The following is a 24,056-nucleotide window of genomic DNA, read 5'->3' as shown; positions in this document are numbered from 1 at the left end:
TTAATCTTTTAGCAGTAAAAGGAAAACGAATTTTAGAAAATAGAAAACATTTTCCAAGAGGCTATAAGTATGGACACCTAAAGCTAACTTGTCATCGAGCCAGGAGCCAATGTTTTTATAAGAAATACCTCTTCGATTGGCCCTAGTTTGTAAGTAAAAATCATCTGAAGTGAGTTCTGTTCTCGACACCGATTGGCATTCACAAATTGCATCACACAAGTTTTTCACTAGTCTTCAACTTGATTATGTCTCTGTATTGAATTTAACTATAATCTTATCAGGAGAAGAACTTGCTTCGCGTTTGGTGTGTACCCGCCACAAGAGCATGAAGGAGAAGCGAAGGTCTAGGGTCAAAGTTCAGCTTAGTTGAAGGCCGAGCAAAGCCACGCTGCGATTTGCCACAGGAATCGAATCATAGAGTGAATCACAGAAAGTAAATCAATGTTAAAGGGAGATCATTATGTACACATGAAAATGTAACTTAATGAACCGGCTTCTAAACTGGATATTTCATTGTGTTGATGTGAGTTTGGACAAAAGTGAGTCGAGACAGTTTGGGTGTAGCAACCTTTATTGAAGGAGCTCTTACAGCACTACTGAGGCTGTGTATCCTCAGGACAAATATCTTCTTTTACATCATGGGTAGAGGTTGATACACTGAGACTAATAGCACCACAGATAATAACAACAGTACAGCAGCCCTGGGCCGCTGATGACAACATTTAAGGTCTAGAATATACAGTTGAGAGGAACTAAATTGTGTGTGTGTGTGTGTTTGCGGGTGAGGGACTCGCAGCATTAGTCCCTTTAGATTTGTTTTCCAGTCTACAACTATGACAGATGTTTTCCTACCTTACTGATTAAGTACAAATATGTGTGAGTGTACGTGTGTGTTTGACAGAGGCTGATGTGTTGCACAGACACTAAAGAACAGGTTTCTGTCATTCTGTCTTTTGAACCATTGACCCCTGCACAACTGTTTATAGAACAGTCGCCCGGGGCTACATTTAAAAGAATCCCCTCAGCACCAAACACCTATACGTCACACACGCAGACACACACTGGGACAGACTCACACATGTTGAATCCAGCTGTTGCATCCTAATCACTACCTGGTTGAAGTTCTGATGGATTTTGTGTTTGTGTCTGCCTGATGTCACATCCGGTTTCCCCAGCCGGTTTGATCTCCTTTCAAGTGATGTCGGCTGTAGGCTTTCACTGAGTCCTGTACATGTCATGAGGTTTCTAACTCCTCTTTCCATAAGGTTCATGACAGCAAAACCCAAAATATAGGTGACAGCTAGTTACAGCAGTCACTCACCAAAGGATTTGTATCTTGAATTTTTACCTTCACACCTATGATTGGCTCATTTGTGTTCTTAAGATGAAAAAGCATGAGACTACACACCAGGCACCTCTTGAAAGAGTGGTAAGAGCTACGAAAATAACTCCACATTCGACCCTTACACGCGATTGGAAGGAGCTCCAGTCCCGGAGAGACCTCAGGACTGAAGTAATACTTCATGGGACATTTTCACCCTGACCTTTACCTCCCAATAGCTCCCTTCAACTGTTTGTTGTCACGTCAACCTCTAAAACTCTAAAATCTTACAATCACTTGGGTTATGGATAATTATTTAAACATAGATGGTGGAATTGGTACACAGCTTGAGATGGTCTTCACTGGAGGCTCAACTCAGGGTAAAAAAGTCCCATGGAGATTTGATGAAGACATTTCCATTTGCCTGCCAGACAATCATTTGTCTTTGTGACATTTTTTTAAGTACTTGAACACAGTGTAAAGTAAATGAGTGAGACTGATTATTTGTAATGGGACTAAAAATCTAAAGCATGTTGGTCCTGTTGTTTGGGGCACTGCATTTAGGGCATGGACACCCTGCGGGAGACGGTCTGGGCGAAGACACCGCGGAGCAGAGAGGGGTAATCTGGGACCCGGAACATGTGGCGCTGGGCGTAGCTGATGTCGTCCAGCCGCCCCCTGCTCGCCAGAGTGCGCAAGTTGACTTCATTGACCTGGCTGCCAACAGCAATAACATATAGCTCCAACCCTGCATCTGCCACCTCGCGGACACGCTTCTCCAGCAAAGGCCCGGTGATGGCCTGAGACCTGCCATCAGAGAACAGCACCAGCTTCCTGATGCCTGCCGATGCATCCCCACGGCTTGGTAAATTCCTAATAGCAAATTCCAAGGCCTCTAAGAGATTGGTGCCATCACTTTGGTAGGCGGCCTCTTCAACTTTATGAGACAGCAGGGTGAAATTGCTGGTCAGCCCCTGCTCCATGCGGGCACTTCGGCTATACTGGGCCACACCCACTCTGACAGTAGCACCCGCGTTTCTCTTTGCGGTCAGGAAACGATCTGCAAGGTTTTGGACAAAGGTCTTGCTTGTCTCGAAGTTCTTCTGGCCCACACTGGCTGAGCTGTCCATCATCACCAAAATATCAGCTGCTTTTGTAAAGGTGACTGCAATATACACACAAACAGACAACGATATATTAGTTTCCGCTGGTTAGTGACAGACAAGAGAGCTAAGAAGGTGCAACAAAGCCAAATTGCATTAATACATTTTCAATTCACTTGTTAAAGAAAAACAGACTTACTGGGACATTTGTAGTCTGGGCATTTCTTATCTGGATGAAGGAACAACAGACATTTAGTCAGTTTATTTGGGGCTGCTACAAACTATTCAGTTGATGCAAATTTCTGAGGATGTGCATTTGTGTGCAGGTATGTGTGTGTGTTAACCTTGACAGATTGTGGATGTAAGGTTCTGCAAGAAAGAGTCATCTAGGAGCTCAGCAAAGTTCTCCAGGACGAAAGAGAAGCCTGGTTTGGGGTCACTTTTACAAACAACGGATCCGAGCTGCTCCTTGTTGGGCTGACGACCTGAGTAGTCCTTCACTCCTAATCCACCCACCTAGAGATGAGGAAGAAGGTTCTTAGGTCAATTCAAGGGCGAACACTGTGGCACTGTTATCAGTAGTGTTTATCAAGTTACTCACCCGGATGTCATTACCACAGAGTACGTTAAGGGGAACCTTGTCCCTGGAAATATCAGAGCGTCCGTCAGTGAGGACGAGAACAACTCGGTTCTGTGTCTTCATCAACTTGATTGTGTTGGTCAGAGCATATTCAAGGGCCTCGCCTGTGTATGTGGCCTCGGCCAGCCACTTCAATTCTCTCACCTTCCTGTGTACATACAGAGAGACAGTGGATGTCACAATAATCGATTTTTAGGGAAAAGTCATAACATTGAAAACAAGAACTCCAACAGACACAATAAGCTTAATAACAGCCCTATCTAGAATGAAAGAGAAACTTGTTGGGGAAAGAAATCAGCCTTGGATGTAGTGCTAAGCTAAGCTTTTTTGGTTAAGTTGTCATGTGTGATATCTGTTTCTGGGTCTAAGATCTGGCATCAAGATGTCGCAGTGCTGTGTCCCGTCCTGTAATTGTGGATCTCAGATGGCGGGGTAGATGAATCTGATTATAAGCATCATGTATTTAAAAAAATACTGTCTTTGGAATTTGGAGAGGATTTAACCTGAACTGAAACATTAAAACCAAACCTGTGGCTATGCTGACTCCTTATGAATCACCTTTATGCTAAACATTCAAATTGCAAGCCACAGAAAAAGCATTGAGGCAGGCGGGATGGTGACCGCATGCAAGTGAACTCACTGTTTAAATGTGGCGAGGCTGTTGGAGACGGTGGTAACAGCTTCTTGAGCGTCTGATCCACTGTACTGGACTACGCTCACCCTGGACTCATTGCCTGTAAACTGGAAAGAAATACAGTGCATTGTGACCATGAGTTTTGGTCTGTGCGTTATGTCCAAAACCACGTGTTTTCTTCTGTCAACATTTCTGTGTCCCCACCCATCCTGACTAATTATATCCAAACTGGAAGAAGAGAGTCACTGGAGAGACATTAGAGTAAGTTCCAAAACCAGAAAAAAATTCTCTCCTTCACACTTTCTATTTTGAGGTCTGTTCTCAAGGAGAGAAGTTCCTAACATCTCAGAAAAATTGTTTTCGCAACATCATTGATATCAATTTGTGTAAAGGACACAGTGCACATGGTCAAACATGGGTTATCCTGCAGATGTCAGGCAAAGATATGTGATGAATATGAAATATAGCGTAGTCAAATGTCAAGAACCAGAATAAATTCAGGGAAGGAATTTATTGTACCTTGACTTGCTGGTCTTTAACCAGTCTGTCTATGACTGTGATGATGAAGTCTTTGGCAAGAGCAAAGTTTGTGGAACCGATACTCTCTGAGCTGTCCACAATGAACGCCAGGTCCAGAGGTGCACACTTACACTCTAAAAGTAGAGAAATAAACAAATAACATCACAAAGGATCGGATAAGCCATGCAGTAGAGTCAATAATTGTGATAATGAGTTTGTTGTAGATTGAGTTCAAACTTACCGCAACAAGCTGCCAAGTGATTGGCAGAGGATGGGAAAAAAAACACAAATCAAAGTTAATTGACTGTACAAAAAAAAAGAAGACATAAACAGTAACCTACTTATCCCTCACATTCTTCTGGGTGCGATTACATGTTTGGCTAATCGCCCATCATGAGGGCAAAGCGTTTAATGAAGGCCGCATGTGGCTTTATTTCTTTGTTTGTTAAAGCGTGAGTGTCTAACTTACAGCAGAGCTTCATGATGATATCCAGAATTTCACATTCCTGCAGAGAGAGGTGGAGAACGTTGGATTATTGCAAAGCTCTGGTAAATCACCTCACATAACTTTCAAAGACAACACAGCCCGGACTCAGACGGTTTCAAGCCGCTCCAAAAGAAAAAGGGATTATGACTGAGGTGATGTTTTACTATGACGTCTGGTGGACAAGTGGCCATGGGCCTCAGGTCCAGGAAATTGGATTCGATTGAACATACAGTATCAGTTTCAGGTTCAAAACTAGAGCAACCTAAAGGGGGAAATTATTCTGCAGTGCATTGCCTGGTTCGGGTCTGTGGCTCAAATGAGGGCAGGGGTTGAGATTAACAGACTGATTGAATTCATTTATACTCACATCAGTTCCTGGTGGTCCAGGAGGCCCAGAAAGTCCCTGAATGAGGAGAGAGAATGAATATGAGCAAAGGGGAAAATGATTCATCTCCCTGATAGATGTGAATGTTTATCTTTTTGAGGAAATATTGGCCAAACAAAAGTTGATCTGGTCTGACTTCAGGGTGACAGACTCCTGGAGGCTTTTATTTTAACTGGGAAGACATGGTGACTCTTTGGAAAACTATTCCTCTTTTGACTGCAAACCAGAACCCCTCAGTCACAAAACCCACATCCACTCCCACACATTTTGTGTTAGCCGCTATCTTTCTGCAACAACATGTGGATCCTCCAAAAGTTCATTGCCACAGCGTTAAAGTTCTCTTTTGCTCAACTGAAGGAAAACCATCTGTTTTGGTTTAACAGACATTAAACTCAGTTCAAGAGCATTCTTTTCTGTGACTAAGACGCCAGTGAAGCTTGCATAAGAGAGGGAGAGAAAGAAAAGAAAGAAAGAGAGGGAGAAAAATAGAGGGATAGCCGTTAATTGTAGACTGAGAGAAATCGTCTGAAGTATCATATGACGCAAAGTTTTCATAAAAAAAATATGCAGCACAGATCCAAGACAGAGGAACAGAAGAAAAGATGAGGAAAGGGAGGAGGAGGAGGAGGAGGAGGAGGAGGAGGAGGAGGAGGAGGAGGAGGAGGAGGAGAAAGAAAGTTTGGATGTTGAGTTTGAGCCTCAGAGAACAAGCCTTTATACGTAGATCCGCTCTTTGTTAATTCTTTCACAGGATCCAATACCAAAAGCTTCGCTTGCCAATTTGTGAATTACACCATCTTTCCTTCTTACACTGAGCCAAACACAGGGTCGCCATTTTGTTCGGTCTTGCCATGTGGTTTGTTGTTGTGATGAGTTGTGATCTGAGCTCAGTTACTGGATCTCTATGGGATCTGAAGCAACCACTGCCCACAAGTAACGAAATATACAGTGCTCGAATCTGTTAAGGCCTTCACACACTAGACACTTTTTTTTCCTACGTTAATCTTTCAAGTTATTTGTTTTTTTCAAACCTGTATCAAGTCGTTTTTTCAGACCAAGGCCAAATTTTCAAAAGTTTCACTTCTGACACATCTAACCAATCAGAATATACCTTGTTGACAAAATCACCTTGAAGTATAGTACAGTACAGTACAATAGAAGAAGAAAGACTTCCTCCTCAGTCTGGTCAAGTTTATTTTTTTATTCAACCCATTTGTCTTTAGCCACTGCTCAGTTATTTTTGTCTTTAAAAGGACATAGTGCAGTCAAATGGAAGCTAGGTTCAATGAACATGCAACTCAACTCCGGATGGAGAGAATAAATTAACCAAATACGCACAGCTCGGACTGGTAACTAACAAACATGATCTGCCTCGAATTAAATATAAAAAAAACTATGATCTTGGTTCCAGCTGTTGCAACAGTTCTCTCAGGAACATCCGGGAATATGGACTGAGGCTGATGTGGCACAGTTTGTGCTTCTAAACCAACCAGGGGATGTCTTTATTGTGTAAACAGGTATTTCCTATTTTTTCTTGTTATTTAGTAAAAGGAGCACCAGACCATCACCACTTCATGTAGATTACATCTTTCTTTTCCGAGATGCAATTTCCTTTCTATTCTCTATTAACAAATAAATCGGGATAGCTTTATATGCTAAATCTTGTCGCAATTTATGTGAATAGTCAGGCACATTGAAATTCTGCACCAAACTATTCACTATTTGGTGCTGTTTATTCGTTTTGATGGGCAAAGGCCTGTAAAATATTAGTTTGGCGATCAACAAATCCACCAAAAAGACCAAAGTCAACAATGAATTGATTTGCAGCCATTTTTCAAAATCTCTTAAAACACACTGGTGAGCCACAACAGCGTACTTAGTAACATGTTCCCTCATTACCATGAACAAAAGGATGTTGTGGTTTATTCTATTTCATGTCCTGGTGCCGCAAACACTCATGAAGGCAGGCAGGGTTTTTTTTACATTATTTTCATACAGAATGTGAGCAGCAGTACATTCGGTGTCTCAGCTTGTTTACATCTGGAGACAAGCCTTTAACACACACACACACACACATACATAGACACGCACGCATGCACGTACACATACACATACACACACACACACACACACACACACGCACGCGCGCGCGCACACACACACACACACACACACACAGTACTCTTACCGGATTGCCCTCAGGTCCTCTGTGACCTTTGGCCCCTTTGGGTCCTGGAGGTCCTGGTTGGTTGTTCTGTTAAAAGAGAAAATGACATGGAGATTAAGAGAGGGGGCCACGCCTTTATACAATTTTCTTCTTAAATAAATGGATACACTTTCTGAAACTACAGGAGAAACAAACGTTTTGGTTATACATATGACAGAAATGCAGTATGTTAAATACATTTTCATGACAAGTTTACAGCTTTGTGTCCTGTGTGTAAAGATCATGCATGTAAGTGTATCGGCACAAACTACATCCAAGGGTCAACATTTTCAGTTTACAATTCAACTTCAAAAGGATTTGTTCAGTTGTTGGAAATAATATATTGATAGATTCAGTGAAAATGTACGGAAAAAGTCGATAATGTCTTTTCCTATATTTGGCCATCGTAAATTATTCCATAGAAGTAGAGCAAAGAAAGACATTTTAAATATCAAATATTGGTGTTGTGTGTTTAAATATTTAGTTATGATTGATGCTGCAGTGTTTTGGGCAATATCAAAACTTTTGCAGCTATGGAAATTGCTATACTAGATAACAAGTGACACAGAAATGTAGTCTGGATGATAGGTTAGAGAAAACTTCGACATAAAATTTTAGGAGGTTAACAACTAGCATTTGCAGTTAGAAACTAATAGTCAGGCTTTCAAATGAATTAAAGGTGACATGATAATAAGAATAGAAGAAATAATTTTCATTTAATTACATTCCAAATTACTTAAGAAATAAACGGGGATCTGTTTGATCTGTTTGATCTTTTTTCAGCTAATCCAGGAAAAAACATTTGGAAAAGTCGTCTTTTCAACACTCAACTTTTACTTTGGACTTCACACTTATTTATTCATATTTTTACTTATAAAATGTCACTCGATATCCTGCTGTATTTCATCCCACTCAACACAAATGCATAGCCATATATTACATACATCATTTTAGAAGGGGTATTGCCAATATGTGAAGCCATTAAGTGGTAAGACTCTAAACCCATTTCAAATCTTAACAGTTACCAGATCTGACTCTTTTCTGTCAAGCTATCTGCCACATCAGTGCAGCTGCAGGAACCGAGAGCAGCTTCAGCCCCTGCAGCTGCTTCTCTGTGACCTGCTGCTGATCACTGTGAGCTTATGGCTCAGACGACACAACTATGGAAAATGAAGCGCTTAACCCTGTAAATCAATTTGGGAGAATTATCTCATCTTTAAAGTCCTTGTTCCCACAGATTCTTTGTCACACTTTTAACTAATATGGGCAGTTTGGTTTGAGGAAGACTGTTGGCAGCTTTGGAGAATTTCAAAGTAATGCGGATACATTCAGGACTTAGTTTTTAAATGCATGTATCCTCTTCATCGAAGAATGTCAGAGGTCTCTTTCTAGATTTAAAATGACACATTTTCTCGTCTAGTTTCCATGTTGTTTAATAAGCAAAGGCCCAAAAGAGCACCCATGGGTGAGTTGATCACATTTTTTTGTTGGCAGATTGCTTTCATTAGGCAGCAGAAACTGACCAAAAACCTGGTCTCAAGTCAGTGGCTCACGAATGCACTGAAAAGGTAACTTCAAGGGTGTATTAACTAGATACTAACATGAGTCTACATAGTCAGGTGCCCAAAGTACATTCTACGTACATTCGCATGGCACACTCCACTGTGCACATTGAAAGTGTTCCTTCTGCAGAGAAACATTCTCTCTTTCAATTTTCCATTAATAATAATAGCAACCTGGCTTTTAAAGGGAATGGGCGTTGGCACTCTGATTGGTTTATTGCATGTCACTCCCCCAAAGACACCCATGAATGAATAAGAGACGTACAGAGAAGTAGAACGTTTGTGAGCCATGCACCTGGTAAAATGACCTTTTTTTCCACTGTTAAACTAAAAAAGTTGGATGATATGGATATAAATGAATTACGTCCATATCCATGGAATGGAATTTCTCCATGCACTTTATACCATGTGCTAAGATCATTCAAATAGAGACCAATGTCTTAAAATACTAATTAGAATTATTTGACCAACTTTAAGCCAAAATTCTCTGCTCCAAGTTTATTCTGATTTGCTGTCTCATAAAAACAATTTTACAGTCAGACAGAATTTGATACAGTCAGCACACAAATCCTAAAAATAAATCTTTCTCTGATATTTCAGTTGGAAGCCGACGAGCAGATCTACACTTCTGCTGCTCAACTACGTGGAAGATAGAATAGAGTGGGAGAGAGAGCGAAGGTAAGGTCAGCCACACACACACACACACACACATGCAGGCACACACACACAGAGCTACAAACACACGTTTCCAATTACTGCACACTCAACATCAAACACTATGATGTCAAAAACCTGGGTCATGTCATCCACGCACACACACACACATTGTATCCGCACATATGATGACCCTGATGTCACAGTGTCTTATTTTACATCGCAGCCAATGGTCAATGTCGAACCTTGTAACCGTGTATATTATCATTCTTAAGTATGTTAGTTAACAAGTCAAACACCATTATCCTCTCTGACACACAGATGTGTCCCCCCCTGCCCCTCTGGCCAGAGAGAGACAGGACAGGTGTCAACACACAAGTCTGCACATTGTGATATTTTCAAACAATTTACATTAGACATCCAGTTGTTTGAAAAACCCAATGAGGCCAGTGATATTTTATTCTCTGAGAACGTTGTTAACCAGTTGAATTTCTCATGAACTTGAGCCAAACTGATTTCCCTGAACTCTCCAAAAATAGTGAACGGCTCAGAGTGAAAACTGTGGAAACAAACAAGCGACTGTTCTTAGAGAAAAAAATTTGACCAGAGACAAATGAGGGATACATGGAATGTAATGGATTCACTTTTTCCATAGAGATCCATAAAATATGCTTTGTGTATTTTTGTTTAAGGCTTGGTTATGGACAATGAAACAGCAGCCGATGAAAGATTAACAATGATATCATGTTTAAAGCAGAAGTTAAGAACAATCTCGGGCTATTTGCTTTTTCAGTTTCTAGCCAAGCATTAGATATATATCTATCAGTTTAATACGAGGCTATAGCTAGCAGCATGTTAGCTTAGCACTGTACAAAAACTGGACACAACCTGACTGGCCCCCTATAAAGTCTATCACATTAAATCAGTGCAAGATTTTTAATATAAAAATGAAGAATTGCAGTTTTATGGAGATGTATTTGACAAACTATGTCTGTAGTTCGGCCAATGTGACAGACTTAAAGAAGTTACTGCTGCTGCCAGGCAGGAGAAAAGTCTGGCACCTACAGTAGCTCACATCATACTGCTGCTTGTCGTTAATACTCTTTTTCCAAGAATTATTGAGACATAGATAAAATATGTAAGCTCTAAAGGTGTTAGTAGGCTGAGTATAATACCTGAAGGTAGAGGAAGCAAGTTCTCCTACCTTCTATTTCAAATCTAGTGCCATGCTAAGCTAATTGGCTGCTTGCTATAGCCTAAAGTGGTATAAACCTTTCATTACCTCTTGGCATTAAAGATTTTCAGCATTTCACCATTAGTAACGCAAATGTCTAGAAAATGTAAAAGTGGACTTCAGTAGAGGACCAAATGTTGATTTTAAGTTTTAGTCCATTATCCTGCCAACCCACTTCCCAAATACCACCCTAAGTTTGCAGAGTGATTAAGGGTTGGTGTTGATTACTTATATTTCAGTAAAAGAACCAGTCTTTGAAAAAGAAGTGTCTCTCACAAGTTTAAAATCTAGAAGATTTTTTGAGGTTTCCAAAACAGTTTCTTTAAAAATGATGCAACATTTCTTCAGTTTGGGCTATGGCAGCACACATCTGTAGAATCAGCCCAGGTTCAGGTTTCAGTCATGAAACGCAAATAATTTTAACATAAACACGACAGAGTTGAACCGGGGGTTAAAGTATTAAAGTTGGCACGCTGCACGCTGCATGGACACACACACACACACACACACGGACACACACACACACAGACACGGACACACACACACACACGGACACACACACACGGACACATTCACTCATGGACACATTAAAAGAGAGAGTAATGCAGTTCCTTCATCGTCTGTACTCATTTCCTGGTATCCTTGACAACGACATATACACAGCTGCATCACATCACAGCCCTCTTCCAGAGTAACACACATACAAACACACGCACACACACACACACACACAAACGCCCCCCCCCCCACACACACACACGCCCGCGCACACGCACACACACATACACACAAAATGTATTGAGATCTTCTCAAGAAAGCATTTCCAGCTGCAGAACAGAAGGACAGTGTGAGAGCATGGATACAAAAAAAAAGAGCAGTAAAGTATGTGACTGCTAACACCGAAAAACAAAATGAGAGACAGAGATTAAAAGTAGAAACATATGATTATATTTCACATCAAGTAAATAGGCCATTAAAAAAGTGAAATATGTAAATGTGCAAATAAAACGAGACATGTGATTCACATCCTGTCTGCGATGTCTGCCAAGAACGGAGTGAGGAAAAGATAAAATGTGATCAAGAGCGAGGAGCAACTCAAAATGGAGACTCACATCGGGGCCTGGGTCTCCGGGCTCTCCATCATCTCCTTTGGGTCCAGGGGTTCCTTTGCCACCCTGAAAGTTACAAAGAAAATGTGAGGGGTCATGAGGGACTATGACATTGATTTGAATTGACTTATAGCAAGAAAACTTATATTCAGTCCTGATGTTACACTTAAGTACCACTGCTAAACATGCCCATACACAGTGTCTGATCTTTACTTATAGTTCATTAACAGCCTGATTCCTGAGTTTAAGGAAATTGAAAGATGACTTACCGCCTCACCAGCATCTCCGCGAGGCCCAGGATAACCCTAAAAGAGACAAACATTTTCAACATGTAAAATCGTAAATGTAACATACATGACCTACAGACCATTAACAACTACCACCACACACCTGGAAACCAGGACAACCTGCAGTGCCATTTCCTGGGACACCGTCTTCTCCCTGAAACAAAGAAAGAGAGACACTTAGAGATCCAATCGCACAAACACACACATGCAAACCTCATGACAGGGCTTATGATGGATGACACACATCTGTCTCTCTTCTGCTCGACCCCCCCTCTCTGTCTCCCACACTCACCCTCTCCCCCAGCTGGCCTCTGTCTCCCGGAGCTCCTTTGATTCCTCTCGGTCCTTTGGGTCCCTTGAAGACAAAAAGAAAGATATAAAATTAGAAACATATGACATTTTACACGATATGTGTTGACAGGGTAGCAAGTGTGTGTGAGTGTGTCTGTGTCATGTGCGGGAATAAAAACTATAAACTGAATTCTAAATGTTGCAAACTGACTTTTAACTCCTTACGCAATACTACACTGCATAAGCACTTTCAATATGTTGAAGTGATGATTGCTTATTCTATTGTTATACATGGGTAATGATGATAAAGGGGTTGAGACTGTGACTCATGCACAAAACTTTACTTTTGTTTGCACAATGGAGCTAAATCTGTGGGGGTCAGGTTACATTGCATTACAGTTTTTTATGTCCCCTAAAGGCCATAATTATTTCATTTTGCGGCATTATTACCACCGCTGCTTCCCAATCAGGGCAGACGCACGTCATGAATCTGGTCTCCTTGCACTGTGCTGTGTTACCTCGCCGCATGTCCTCCCTCCTGACTCCCCCCACTGACCTGCGCCCACCTTATACATTGACGCACTGCAGTGTTTGAACTTTATTGTTGCAGAAGAACCAACACCCCATGTATCCATGAATATAAATATAAATATGAATTCAGCAGGTTATTTATAAAAATCACTTCTTAGTGTGAGTGATTAGAAAAGAGGAGAGGATCAGAGTATCTTGATGACTGCCACTGAGTAAAAATCCTGGTGGAAACACTGTGTATTCAGTATGTTAGTTCTAACACTCAAATGTCTTCAAATGACTTAAAATGTCTTAATTTGAAACATTGTGTCCCTCTTTCTATAATAAATAAACATGTATTAATACTGATATAACTAATAAATATATACAAATTTGGTATTTAATATAGTGCTATAATTCATGAATAGTTTAATGATCCAACATTGAACTGCTTCCTCAAGACAGTTTGATTGACAGTGACCAGACAAGCCACCAATCATTAACTTGTGTGTGTGCTGTAGGACTCACCTCAGGTCCAGGGGGGCCTTCATCTCCTCTGTAGCCAGGAGATCCGGTCCTACCAGCCTCACCCTGCAAAACAGTGATCACGTTAATTAAAGTTTCTTCATTGACTGAATCCTTCGCTGTCAATGTGATGGCTAAGATTTGATGTATTTATAGCGATCTTCCAGCTAAATGTCAAATGCCGATTCAGTAAAAAAACACACAAAAAAGATGTCAATGCGTAACAGTGTCCACAAATTACTGCGACTAGCGTAATGACACTTATCAGCGGCTGCTTAGAGTAACACATCTCACACGATTAATAAAAGATTAATGCAAAACCCCAACATTTTAGAATAATGACTTCATAAGTTGGCTCTATTGTAGTGATGTTGCCTCGCTCAAAACAAAGAGTGGACAAAGAAGGTTTAACTGTTAGATGTGGAAGTTATCTCAGGAAAAAAGTAATTATACATCCCTTTTAAACATCCAATTGTGCCTGATTGCACTGATTGACTTGATGGCTGTGGGCAAAACTAAAGGAAGCTCTCGTGAGGACAGTTTTTCTGTTTAGTCTGAGGCTTAATGTTTATTTGTTTCCTGTCTTTGAGCACAACCAGGCTTAATCAAAGCCGGACCTGTCTATGTCCTGGTGGACCAAGCTGAGCCTGGCACAGCAAAACCAAAAGTGTTAATGTTTGCAAAGGTTTCAACGACACTTTGAAAAATTGCGAGCAAATTGCATCAAGCGCTGTTTTTTAACGGCAGTAAAAGTATGACAGCAAACGATGTACAGTTTTTTAGTGCATGTGAGGATACAGTTTTCCCTGAGTGTATATGAGGTCGACCCAACATGTCACTTATTCCATGTTTTCTGTACTATTCAGTTCTGATGAGGAACGGAGGCCCAGTCGAAAGCACAAAAGAGCCATTGAAACCACTGACATCAAGGAGGTTACCACAACTAACGCTTGTAACGTATTATTATTATTACAGTGCCCGGAGCCTTATTAAGAAAAACCCTACTGAGGCTTTGGCTCCAGCGAACGGAGAGAATAACTGAGTCAGAGGGGAAAGAGTGAGTGTCGATGTTCCCAGGAGATGTAAAAAAAATGAGAACGAGAGAAGAGAGGGGAGCTGGAGCATTTGGGAGTGGGCGGCATTCTGGGGCACGGGCCAGGTTCGCCTCTGCTCACTGTGCTACCCCTCAAAATGAAGTATGGATGCAGCGTGCACGTTATCGATCCGACTGGAAAAAAGGATGCTGCCAGAGAGAAAAGTGGGTGGTTCGTTTTTATGGCTGTCTTGAAACAGGAACCCGTAGCTCCTGTTTGTACCTCTTTCAATTTTTGTGTGTTATATTTAAATATGTGTGTGTGTGTGTTTCTTACAGGGTCTCCATTGGGGCCAGTTGAGCCCTCCCTTCCCTGCTCTCCACGGGGTCCTGGCTCCCCCTGGAAAGAAGAACACCAAAGGTTTCAGGCGACATAAAGTCCAACAATAGACAGAGCAGTGCACACAGAGCTCAGTAGGAGCAGAGAGTAAGAACAATCGTATGGGTTCCATTAAGAACAGTGTGGTTGCAGTCTAGTCAGTACGGGTGCCAAACTGCATTTCCCATGAATCTCTAAGGAAGGGAACAGAAATTAGAAAGACCACAGACTCTTCCTCCCTCCTCCTCATCCTCAGTATCATCACTCACCGCTTCTCCTCTAGTCCCTCTGTTTCCACGGGAACCTTGCTCCCCCTTCTCTCCGCCTTGTCCCTACAAGACATGTTAAAGATGTAAATGTATACTTTGGCAGCTGTCACACACAAACAAACTAATTTAAAGTCAATATTAATCCATTTCACTTACTCTCTCGCCGCGTGGCCCATCCGTTCCTTGCAGGCCCTGAAACACACAAGATATGAGATGGGTCATGAAAGGTCACAAGGCAGATATTTTTTTTATGTTGTCAGGTAGAATTATGACTTACATCATCTCCACGCTCTCCTTTGTCCCCATCAGCTCCGCGAGGGCCCTGGTCACCCTGTCACAATACAGATAGAAAACTGGAGTCATATCTCTTCTCTGCTGCCTGTCACTTTCCTCTGTTTGTCTTTGCACTGATTTACCTGAGGTCCCAGAGGTCCATAGTTTCCAGGCCTTCCTGGTTCGCCGTCTTTTCCATCATCTCCCTGAAATGAGCACAAAGGGTCTGATCACAGAGCACAAAAGGCAGATTCTAACAATCATTGACAGGGAAAGGATTTCCCTAAATCTTACTTTTCCTCCTTTCTGTCCGTACGGACCGGGGTCTCCCTTTGGTCCTGGCTCTCCTTGCAGACCCTGCAAACATAGGACACAGAGACATCTTTGGTGCACGATCGCAACCAGCTGAAGCCCAACACTCCATCTCAGAGGTCGCTGCGCACGTATGTTCATGTATGCGAGTGTGTTTGTTTACAGTGTGTCTATAGGGCTTAATTTAAACAACCTGACAGCAGAGAATGTAAACGCAGTGGTGATTAAAGCCAGGGCCTCAGTCTGTCTGCCTCACCGACAGCAACGTTCCTAAACACACAACTTTGGCTAATGGCTTATGTGTAAACAACGAAGACGAGCCCGAGGCAGATACAGCAGTGACTCGTCTGAGTGTGCTGAGGTGTTCAAGAGAGAAATCAGGACACAAAAAAAGAATGTGAGCTTGCATTTGTTTACTAACACCTGTAGCTCTGAATTACTGTATATCTGCAGTCCCTAAACCTGATGACAATGTGTGTAAACATCTAATGACTGGTTTCCATCGGGAGTTATACTGTCGACACTGTGTGACGGTGTGAGTGTCACTCCTGTCGCAGCCAAAATGCAAGATCATAACAGTGGGATTATCCTCAGTTTGAGATACATGACTCACGTCTGATCCGGGAGATCCTTTACAGCCGGCAAGACCAGGGAAACCAGCTTCACCCTGAGGACCAAAGTCACAGAAACATGGATGATAATGAAACTCATTAACTTTCCCAAAGAAAGACTGATAGCAAGAGCTGCACTGATCAGATGTTGGGGTTTGTAACTCACCTTGCGTCCATCCACTCCATCATTTCCCCTATGACCTTTGTCTCCCTGAGAAGACAAATCAAAAATAGAAGCAGAATGAATGAGGATAAAAGTGATGGAAGCAGAAATTAACCATTAATTTGACAGAGGATCCGCCGTTCAGGAAGAGCTCACCTTGTAGCCTTTGTTTCCTCTATCACCCTGCAACAAACACAGACCACATTAGTGAGTCATGAATCATACCGGACCCAACATTTACTGAATCTGTTTTAAGAGTAAATATTTGAGCTTGATGAGTTCTTACCTTCCCTCCTATGGAACCGCGGTCTCCCTAGTAACAGAAATACACACATTATTACCATCATCAGAATAAACAGCATGGTGGAGACTGATAAGGTGAGAACAGTTTGACAAATAGTCAGTGATTATCATGAGATAAAACAAAATCAGATCATCAGAAATACATTCAGAGTGACCAGACCTTGGAGACATAAATCAATTTGACTCTTAAATGTCTGGCTAATAAATATGTGAAGCTAAAATAAACCTTTTTAAAATTTGTGGCAAAGTGGTGTGGCGGCAAATGCTTACATTCACACAATTGGTGTCAATGATATAATGTCACCTTGTGGGTTGAGAGGGCGTGTGTGTAACGTTCATTCTTTCCACTGAAAACCTGAGGTATGGGGAACCAGGGGAATCTCGCACATTTTGTTCAGTGCATTACCTACAATCCTTCACACAAAAAAATCCTGCCAAATAAACCTAAACTTTACTACTATTAAAAATAGCAATATACGATCATTTGTGAAAATTATTCATCCTTCATATTATGATCAATGTGAAACAGTTCACATTTGCGTGTCTATAAGATAGGATGGATGACACACAGGTATTTTTCCTCAAGACACTGTTCCCTGCAGGATAAGTGCCGACCATGTTAGTCCATTCATCTGGCTGGATAAACTCATTGTGGTATTTCCATTTAATCCCACTGTGACATGATGTAATGATGTTGTATCATCTGTTACTCACAGCTTCATGATAGATGCAGCTGCTAAATCTCATTAGCATGATTCATTCATGATTCTATCCTTTCAGATATGTACCCCATGTTGTGTTAGTGGTAGATGTGCACTATACCTTCTCTCCATTGTAACCGGGAGGACCAGAATCTCCGAAGTTACCCTGTAACACAAAAGAAGAGTTCATCATTATTGTGAGGTTGTGCTCCATGATAAATCCGAGCAGATATGGTGATTGTTGTGTATTTCTTCTAGTTTGTGTTGTGTATGAGGCTGATTGTGGAAATCCCCTACCTTCGCACCAATATCTCCTTTCTCTCCTGGCATTCCTGGTCTACCTGTTTCTCCCTTTTGATAAAGGAAACAAGAGTTTGTTAGTTCGGTTTTCAATGTTTACCTGTGCAGCGGAAAGCACTGACTGTATTGAGTCAAAAACATTGAAATGATAATCACACCTTTCCGCCAATTGGTCCGTCCGGTCCTTTGACCCCTCCTTTAGCCTGCACACAAAATGGAGTAGACACGACCAATGACCCGATTTCTGATTGCTCCGAGAATGGTTTGAATTTGCATAGATGTAGTAGGGCATACTTACATTGCAGTCAAAAGAGCAACACTAGAAAAAAAAATAGAAAAGAAAGATTATTGACGCAGAAAACTGTCTTTATCTTCAAATCAAAGAAGGAAACATGACACGATCCTGTTTTTCGAAGCTGCTCTTAAAATGAAAGACTTAAATAATTACAGACAGGGGAGTCTTCTGAACTTAACAGCAGAAAGTACAACTGTCAGATGACAGTAGGGATAATTCAACAAGTCTAATATCTAAGTTCAAACTGTGATTTCATGGAAGATTCTGACGCTGCAAGAATCCTGAACGTCGCAGCACTCTTAATTTGTGATAATTTCATCTTCATGTGACTTGTATTAAAAAAAAAAAATTATGTTCACACAAGCTCTGCGGACATTCTACTATATAATCAACAGTAGTACGCCAACAGACATGACAATATTTCCTTAGAAGAGGAAAATCACATACCACATCTTCTGTCTTGTTTGTCTGAAAAGAAGAAAAGAAAAGAAAGGTTAATTTAGAATAAAAATAAAATGATTCGGTCAACTAGAGAGAAGAGAATATACATACGATCATATCGATGATTGTTCGAATGGTTTCCATCTTGGTGGATCTGGAGTCGTCTGCAGCGGTGAAGTTCTGTCTGTAGTCCTGGTCTGTGGCGATGATTGAAAGCCTGGTTTCCTGGTGAATCACAAAACATACTGTCAGCTACTGGCCTGAAATTAGCAGCTACACCAACACATTTATGTTTTCTGATTGTTGAAACTGATCTCTAAAAGCTTGATCTGCGACAGTTTTCTTTGCAGTTTTCTCACTTAGCTTCAGCCAATGTTGTCATTAGTCCTTTATGTATTATATATAACAGACTATCTACAGTTAGATTTCCACGTAGAACATCAGGAACAGTGATTGTTTAGTTGCTCTCTGAGCATAAGGCCAAACATTAGATCACCTCCTTTTTTTTCCTCAGTTCAGACAGTGTCACATAAACAACAAACATTGAATGTGTTCAAATATTGTATTATTTTCAATGACTGTAACAATACTTTAATCTTTAATTCAAGTTTTATTTTGAAAAGTGAAGGTTTTTCACTTAATTTTGACCTCCCCTCACTTCACATCACACTACACTACACTTGACTGTACTCAATTATTTTAATGCTCGCTGACTTTACTTCACATAACTGCAATTGAGTTTACTTACTTCATTTAATGTCACCTCACTTCACACTAAACTTTACATACCCGCACTTCAATTTATTTTTATCGCCTACCTGAACTCCAACACACATGGCTATATTTCAAGGAAACTGTAATTCACAGGGAAGTTTGACATTTTGTTTTAAATTTAAGATCAGATATAGTTCAAGGTTAAAGGGTAATTCCTCTGCGAAAATACATTTCAAAGTTTGGCTGAAGCTTATATGAGGTTGTCAGGGGGCTGATTTAGTTGAAATGCCGCTGTTCTTCTGAAACATCTTTTACATTCAGTGTGTCCATTGTCCAGCCACTCTGGACAATGTACACAAGTAGACAACAGATAATGTAATATGTTACTATATACATATCTTAAAAGCTTCTAATAACTTCATATGTCAACTTTGATGGCAAAATGAAATAATAATAACCTCATCTAAACATCTGAAAGATTTATTAATGAAGAGTTACTTTTCCCATACAGTAAAGCAACTTTCTTCCATACTGTGTAGGTTATGGTTTGGTCGCATTTGATTGCGACTCGCAAAAAGTCTATCAACTAACATTAAATTCTGATTTCTGATTCATGCATGAAAGTATATGACATCACCATACCCTTGTCAAAAGAAAAACAAAGACAGAACTCTGTCTGCAAAAAACTCCCAACTCTTATGACTAAGTTCATGTAGGAACCCATTAATCATATTCAGAAAGTGATTGATAAAGTAGGTTTTTTTTATCATTTAATATTTATGGGGATTGTGCATGTAGTTGTGCTGGTTAATCTGAGGTTAGGTGCCAAGGGTATGTGGGTCCTCATGAGGGTAGAACCAAAGGTGCAAGTTTTTACCTCTTGGTCAGGTGAGATGGCGACAGCGAACACTTTGACTCCATGTTGCTTGGCTTCATTAGCTGCCTCCTGCACACCTCCACACGGCTCTTTGTACCCAGTGATGGGATGACCATCAGTCACCACCACGATGTACTTGTTATCATAGTGGTGGGAGCCCCTGTATGCAGGTACACACACAAAAACACACTTGACAATGATATCAGTGCTCTCGTCATTTAATCTGCCAAAATGTACCAGTTTGTGTTATTATTACTCAACGAGCAGCTCAGCAAGGCCTCTCTTGATGGCACAGTCGGTGTACGTGCCCTTGCCGATGTATTTGATGGTGTCGATGTCATTCTTCAAGGCCTGACGATGCGTGGCCAATTCACTCAGCTCTCGCACGATGATGACTTCGTCACTGTAGTGCAGCGCTCCTGAGTTCCAAGTCAGGACTCGGTCACATCGGTGGCGCCTGGACACATAGACGTATTTAAGTACAGTCAACACATTAACACAACATTACTATGCAACATGGCACCGTCTAAGGTACTTGTAGTTGGAATGTCAGAGGCAAATACTACTAAATACACTTTCACTCCAGTTCAATTATCTGACAGTTGCAATTACTAAATACTTTGTAAATTAAGGTTTCACATATAGCAGCTGTGATGTGTGGCTGCACAGGGAGTACCTTTAACCTTGGTACATTTGTATTTCGCTGATCATATTTGTAATTTGTATTAAAATCATGCCAGGCTGAAAAATACTGTTTAAATGTTATAGTCAGCATCAGTGATGAGTTTGGTCAGTGATGTGCAGTATTGCACCTGTGTCCCTGTGTCCCATAATGCACCTGGACAATAGAAATGGAGGTGTTATCATTTGACTTATTGATTGAATAATTGCAATGGAGTAGCTTTGGTTTGGGTTTATGAAATGAACTTTAATGCTGGAGGTTACAGTCGTTATGCCAAAAAGGATCTTCACAAGGAGAAGAGTAAAAACTTGTATTTGTGTGTGTGTGTGTGTGTGTGTGTATTTATGTCTTACATTTCCTGGAGTTGATCTATGAATTCCTTGGTGAAACTCTTGATCTGGTCGATATAATAGTTGGGAGGTTTCTGTCTGAGGGCGACACTCTCAGACGTATCCAACACGAAGTAAAGATCCACCGGACAGTCTGCTCACAGAGGAAACAAACAAAGATGACTGTCAACAATATTAATTAATTCATTTAAATCTCTCTTAAAGAACCAGTGAATCCAAAATGGGTGCACATCCATCTACCCCTCAACTCCTGTGACGTCAGCATGGGTGTCACTGCTGCATTATTGGAGGCCTACAGGCCTACAGCACCCTACAGTTACAGTGGGTGTCATAGGTTTGCTCTACCTGATCCATCCTCCCACATGTAGGTGTATGGCCATTGCAGGACTGTAAACAGTTAGGTTGCATATACACTTGAACTATAACAGCACCTTGGCGGGGATGCATGACTTCCATTTCATAAGCTGCTTTGATACTTCTCCACATGAATTGTTGGCATCCACACCGTTGTATCTTCTTCTGCATCACATCCAGAGTCTATTCTACACTACTCAGGTCCATTAAGAAAAACCACAGGACAGACCCAGGGCCTGCTCAGGGTGGGCTAGGCTACTGTCATCATCACATCATACTTCATCCTATTGCTGCGTCTCTGCTGCTGATTTGCAACTATGCAACCCAATGACAACGAACATCTGGATGCGCTCTTGCATTAAACGTTACTACACTCGATTCAAGCACAGACAGATCCCCTTACTGGCAAATAAATGACATGAACGCCACATCCTAGAAATAAAAACATTTAAAAGCTACAATAGAGGTGAAGCAAACTTACCCGAAAACCTGTTTCTTTGGTTATTCGTTTGCGCTCCGGCCAGGAGGACGCACAGCAGCGCAAGGAGCACCCTGAGAGTCTCCATGATCAAACTGCGATTAAAACGGAGAACTCAACGATACACAGCAGCACCACCCAGTTCCCCCACACAACACGAACACACCGGACCCCCCTAAAGTCCGCTACTTCTTAAAAAAAATAAAAATAATAACTTTTTGTCGATTCGAGCTTCTCCGCCGCAGTTTCTCCGAGGCGAGACCCAGAGCGCGCAGAGGAGGACCAGAGCGCGCGGTGCTGAGGGAGGGAGGGAGGGAGGAGGAGGAAGATGAGGAGGAGGAGGAAGAAGAGGAAAAGCTCACGCGCATTCTCTGGAATAGCGCGCAAGGACCTGGAGTTTACACAAAACCAAGATATGTTTGCTTCCTTAAAAGGGCTCCACCGGAGACAGGAAGAGGGGAACAACAGGAATAAACAAGCCTGAGAGTAAATGAGGCCCCGACATGCAAAGATGATGTTTGTCTCTTTGCAAGAGAGAGTACATGCACAAATGATCTCGACTGTGTTTTAATAATTTCAGAAAATGTCTGCAGAAACCAGGAAAAAGCTACCTATGTGTCATTTTCACAGTGGTATCTCACATTTTCCATGTAGAACATTACGCAATGAAACCCTGAATAGATTCAAACTGGAGTAATTCCATCGGGCCTAATGAAAGGCAGCTGAAGCAAGTCTTGTATCCTCTTTCTTTTCTGTAGAAAATCGCTTTTCTGTGGAATTTCGATACATCTGGACCACTTCTGTGTTCAGACGTGAACATAAAAGAGGAGGGGAAGGGAGGAGGAAGAGGAGGGGGAGGGGGGCTTCACTCCCCTCTCCTCTGAGGCAGAAGGAGACACAGTGCCATCTACAGCTCCTTGTGTGCAGCTCTTGGAGAGTCCTCAGGAAAAAGGAGTTTTCTGGGAGGTTGTGCGAGGCAGGGAGTTGCAGTATTTGTTTGGCACGGTATAAATGGGGGTGGATGTTCCTTCAGGCTGCTGTGGACATGCATGTGCTCCGGGGTGTAGGGGAGCTCTGGGCCTGGACTCAGAGTTTCCACTGAGATCACTGTTTCAGTGTTGGAGAGAGGGAGGAGAGGAGGAGGGATGAGGAGGGGGTACATCTGGTAATGATCTCTGTTTATTAGCAGGCTCTCATGGTAAATCTGTTGGCTTATTGGCAGCTGTGCGGGTGTGTTAAATCTAGAAACATGCATTCTGCTAGATGTCTCAACAACAACCGTAATCACAAATACATTACTCCATACCCCATTGAAGTCGTGTGGGATTCATAGGAGAAGCAGCTGGGGGTTTTTTCAGGTTCCACACTAAGTTTTACTGCAGTGCTTTTTTTTTATAGCTTTTTTTACATCTTGCAGGCAGGTGGGGTTGAGATCACTGAGAAGTTCTTTCAGCCTGAGGCGACACAGACACGGGTCATGTCCTTGACAACTTAAAACAGATCTCTACGACAAGAGAACTGCAGTTACACAGACTGTCTCTACAACAGAGGGGTCCTGCATAATGTCCTGGGCCCTGCCTGATGGCAGACAGGACGCAGCATGAGTTTCCGCAGGATTCTGATGTTCACTGGATTAGAAGCATTTTCTGAGTCAGAGGCACAGATGAAATACTGAAGAAATACTGCTGAGGGCAGCCAGTGTGTCCAGTCTCAGGATTATTCGTTTTTGGGGAGGAGTTTTCAACATTTGACAAACCACTACATCCATTTCTGGAGCTGCGCTCTCCTGTGAATGGCAAACGATTTGAATTTTTTTCAGTGAATGTGATTCAATAGTCCCTAAGCATGTGAGCGTAGATGAGATGTTAAACAAGGGAAAGACAGAGGGTGAAAAGAATAAAGAGCAGGCTTCTCTTTTCCAGCAAAAACATAAAAGTCAGCACAGATGGAAGAGATTAATCCCAATGAGGCCGTTAGAGTATGACTCAAGCGTTTGTTTGTATGGTTCAGGAATCTGAGCTACAGTGGAATCTTACAAACAGGTTTTAAAAGAT

The 24,056-nt window shown here is 41.6% G+C and overlaps 1 protein-coding gene across 1 annotated transcript; it reads right to left on the bottom strand.

The window, feature by feature from the left end:
- Positions 1–553: 553 nt before the first annotated feature.
- Positions 554–22,284, bottom strand: col6a1 (collagen, type VI, alpha 1). Its single transcript, XM_062404442.1, has 35 exons — positions 22,006–22,284; positions 21,174–21,303; positions 20,395–20,595; positions 20,139–20,298; positions 18,659–18,772; positions 18,554–18,574; positions 18,110–18,130; positions 17,970–18,014; positions 17,809–17,862; positions 17,633–17,677; positions 16,794–16,820; positions 16,664–16,690; positions 16,511–16,555; positions 16,347–16,400; positions 15,716–15,778; positions 15,565–15,627; positions 15,426–15,479; positions 15,305–15,340; positions 15,149–15,211; positions 14,838–14,900; positions 13,471–13,533; positions 12,434–12,496; positions 12,245–12,295; positions 12,124–12,159; positions 11,858–11,920; positions 7,278–7,343; positions 5,072–5,107; positions 4,687–4,723; positions 4,459–4,467; positions 4,218–4,351; positions 3,705–3,805; positions 3,026–3,212; positions 2,769–2,940; positions 2,624–2,653; positions 554–2,486 (listed from the first exon to the last, which is right to left on the bottom strand). Exons 1-35 carry the CDS (start codon positions 22,088–22,090, stop codon positions 1,882–1,884), a joined length of 3,024 nt encoding a protein of 1,007 aa, XP_062260426.1. The 5' UTR covers positions 22,091–22,284; the 3' UTR covers positions 554–1,881.
- Between the last annotated feature and the right edge of the window lie 1,772 nt (positions 22,285–24,056).

Source organism: Platichthys flesus, chromosome 14 (assembly GCF_949316205.1).
Source record: "Platichthys flesus chromosome 14, fPlaFle2.1, whole genome shotgun sequence".
Classification (NCBI taxonomy): domain Eukaryota; kingdom Metazoa; phylum Chordata; class Actinopteri; order Pleuronectiformes; family Pleuronectidae; genus Platichthys; species Platichthys flesus.
This window is presented reverse-complemented; position numbering and strand designations above follow the sequence as displayed.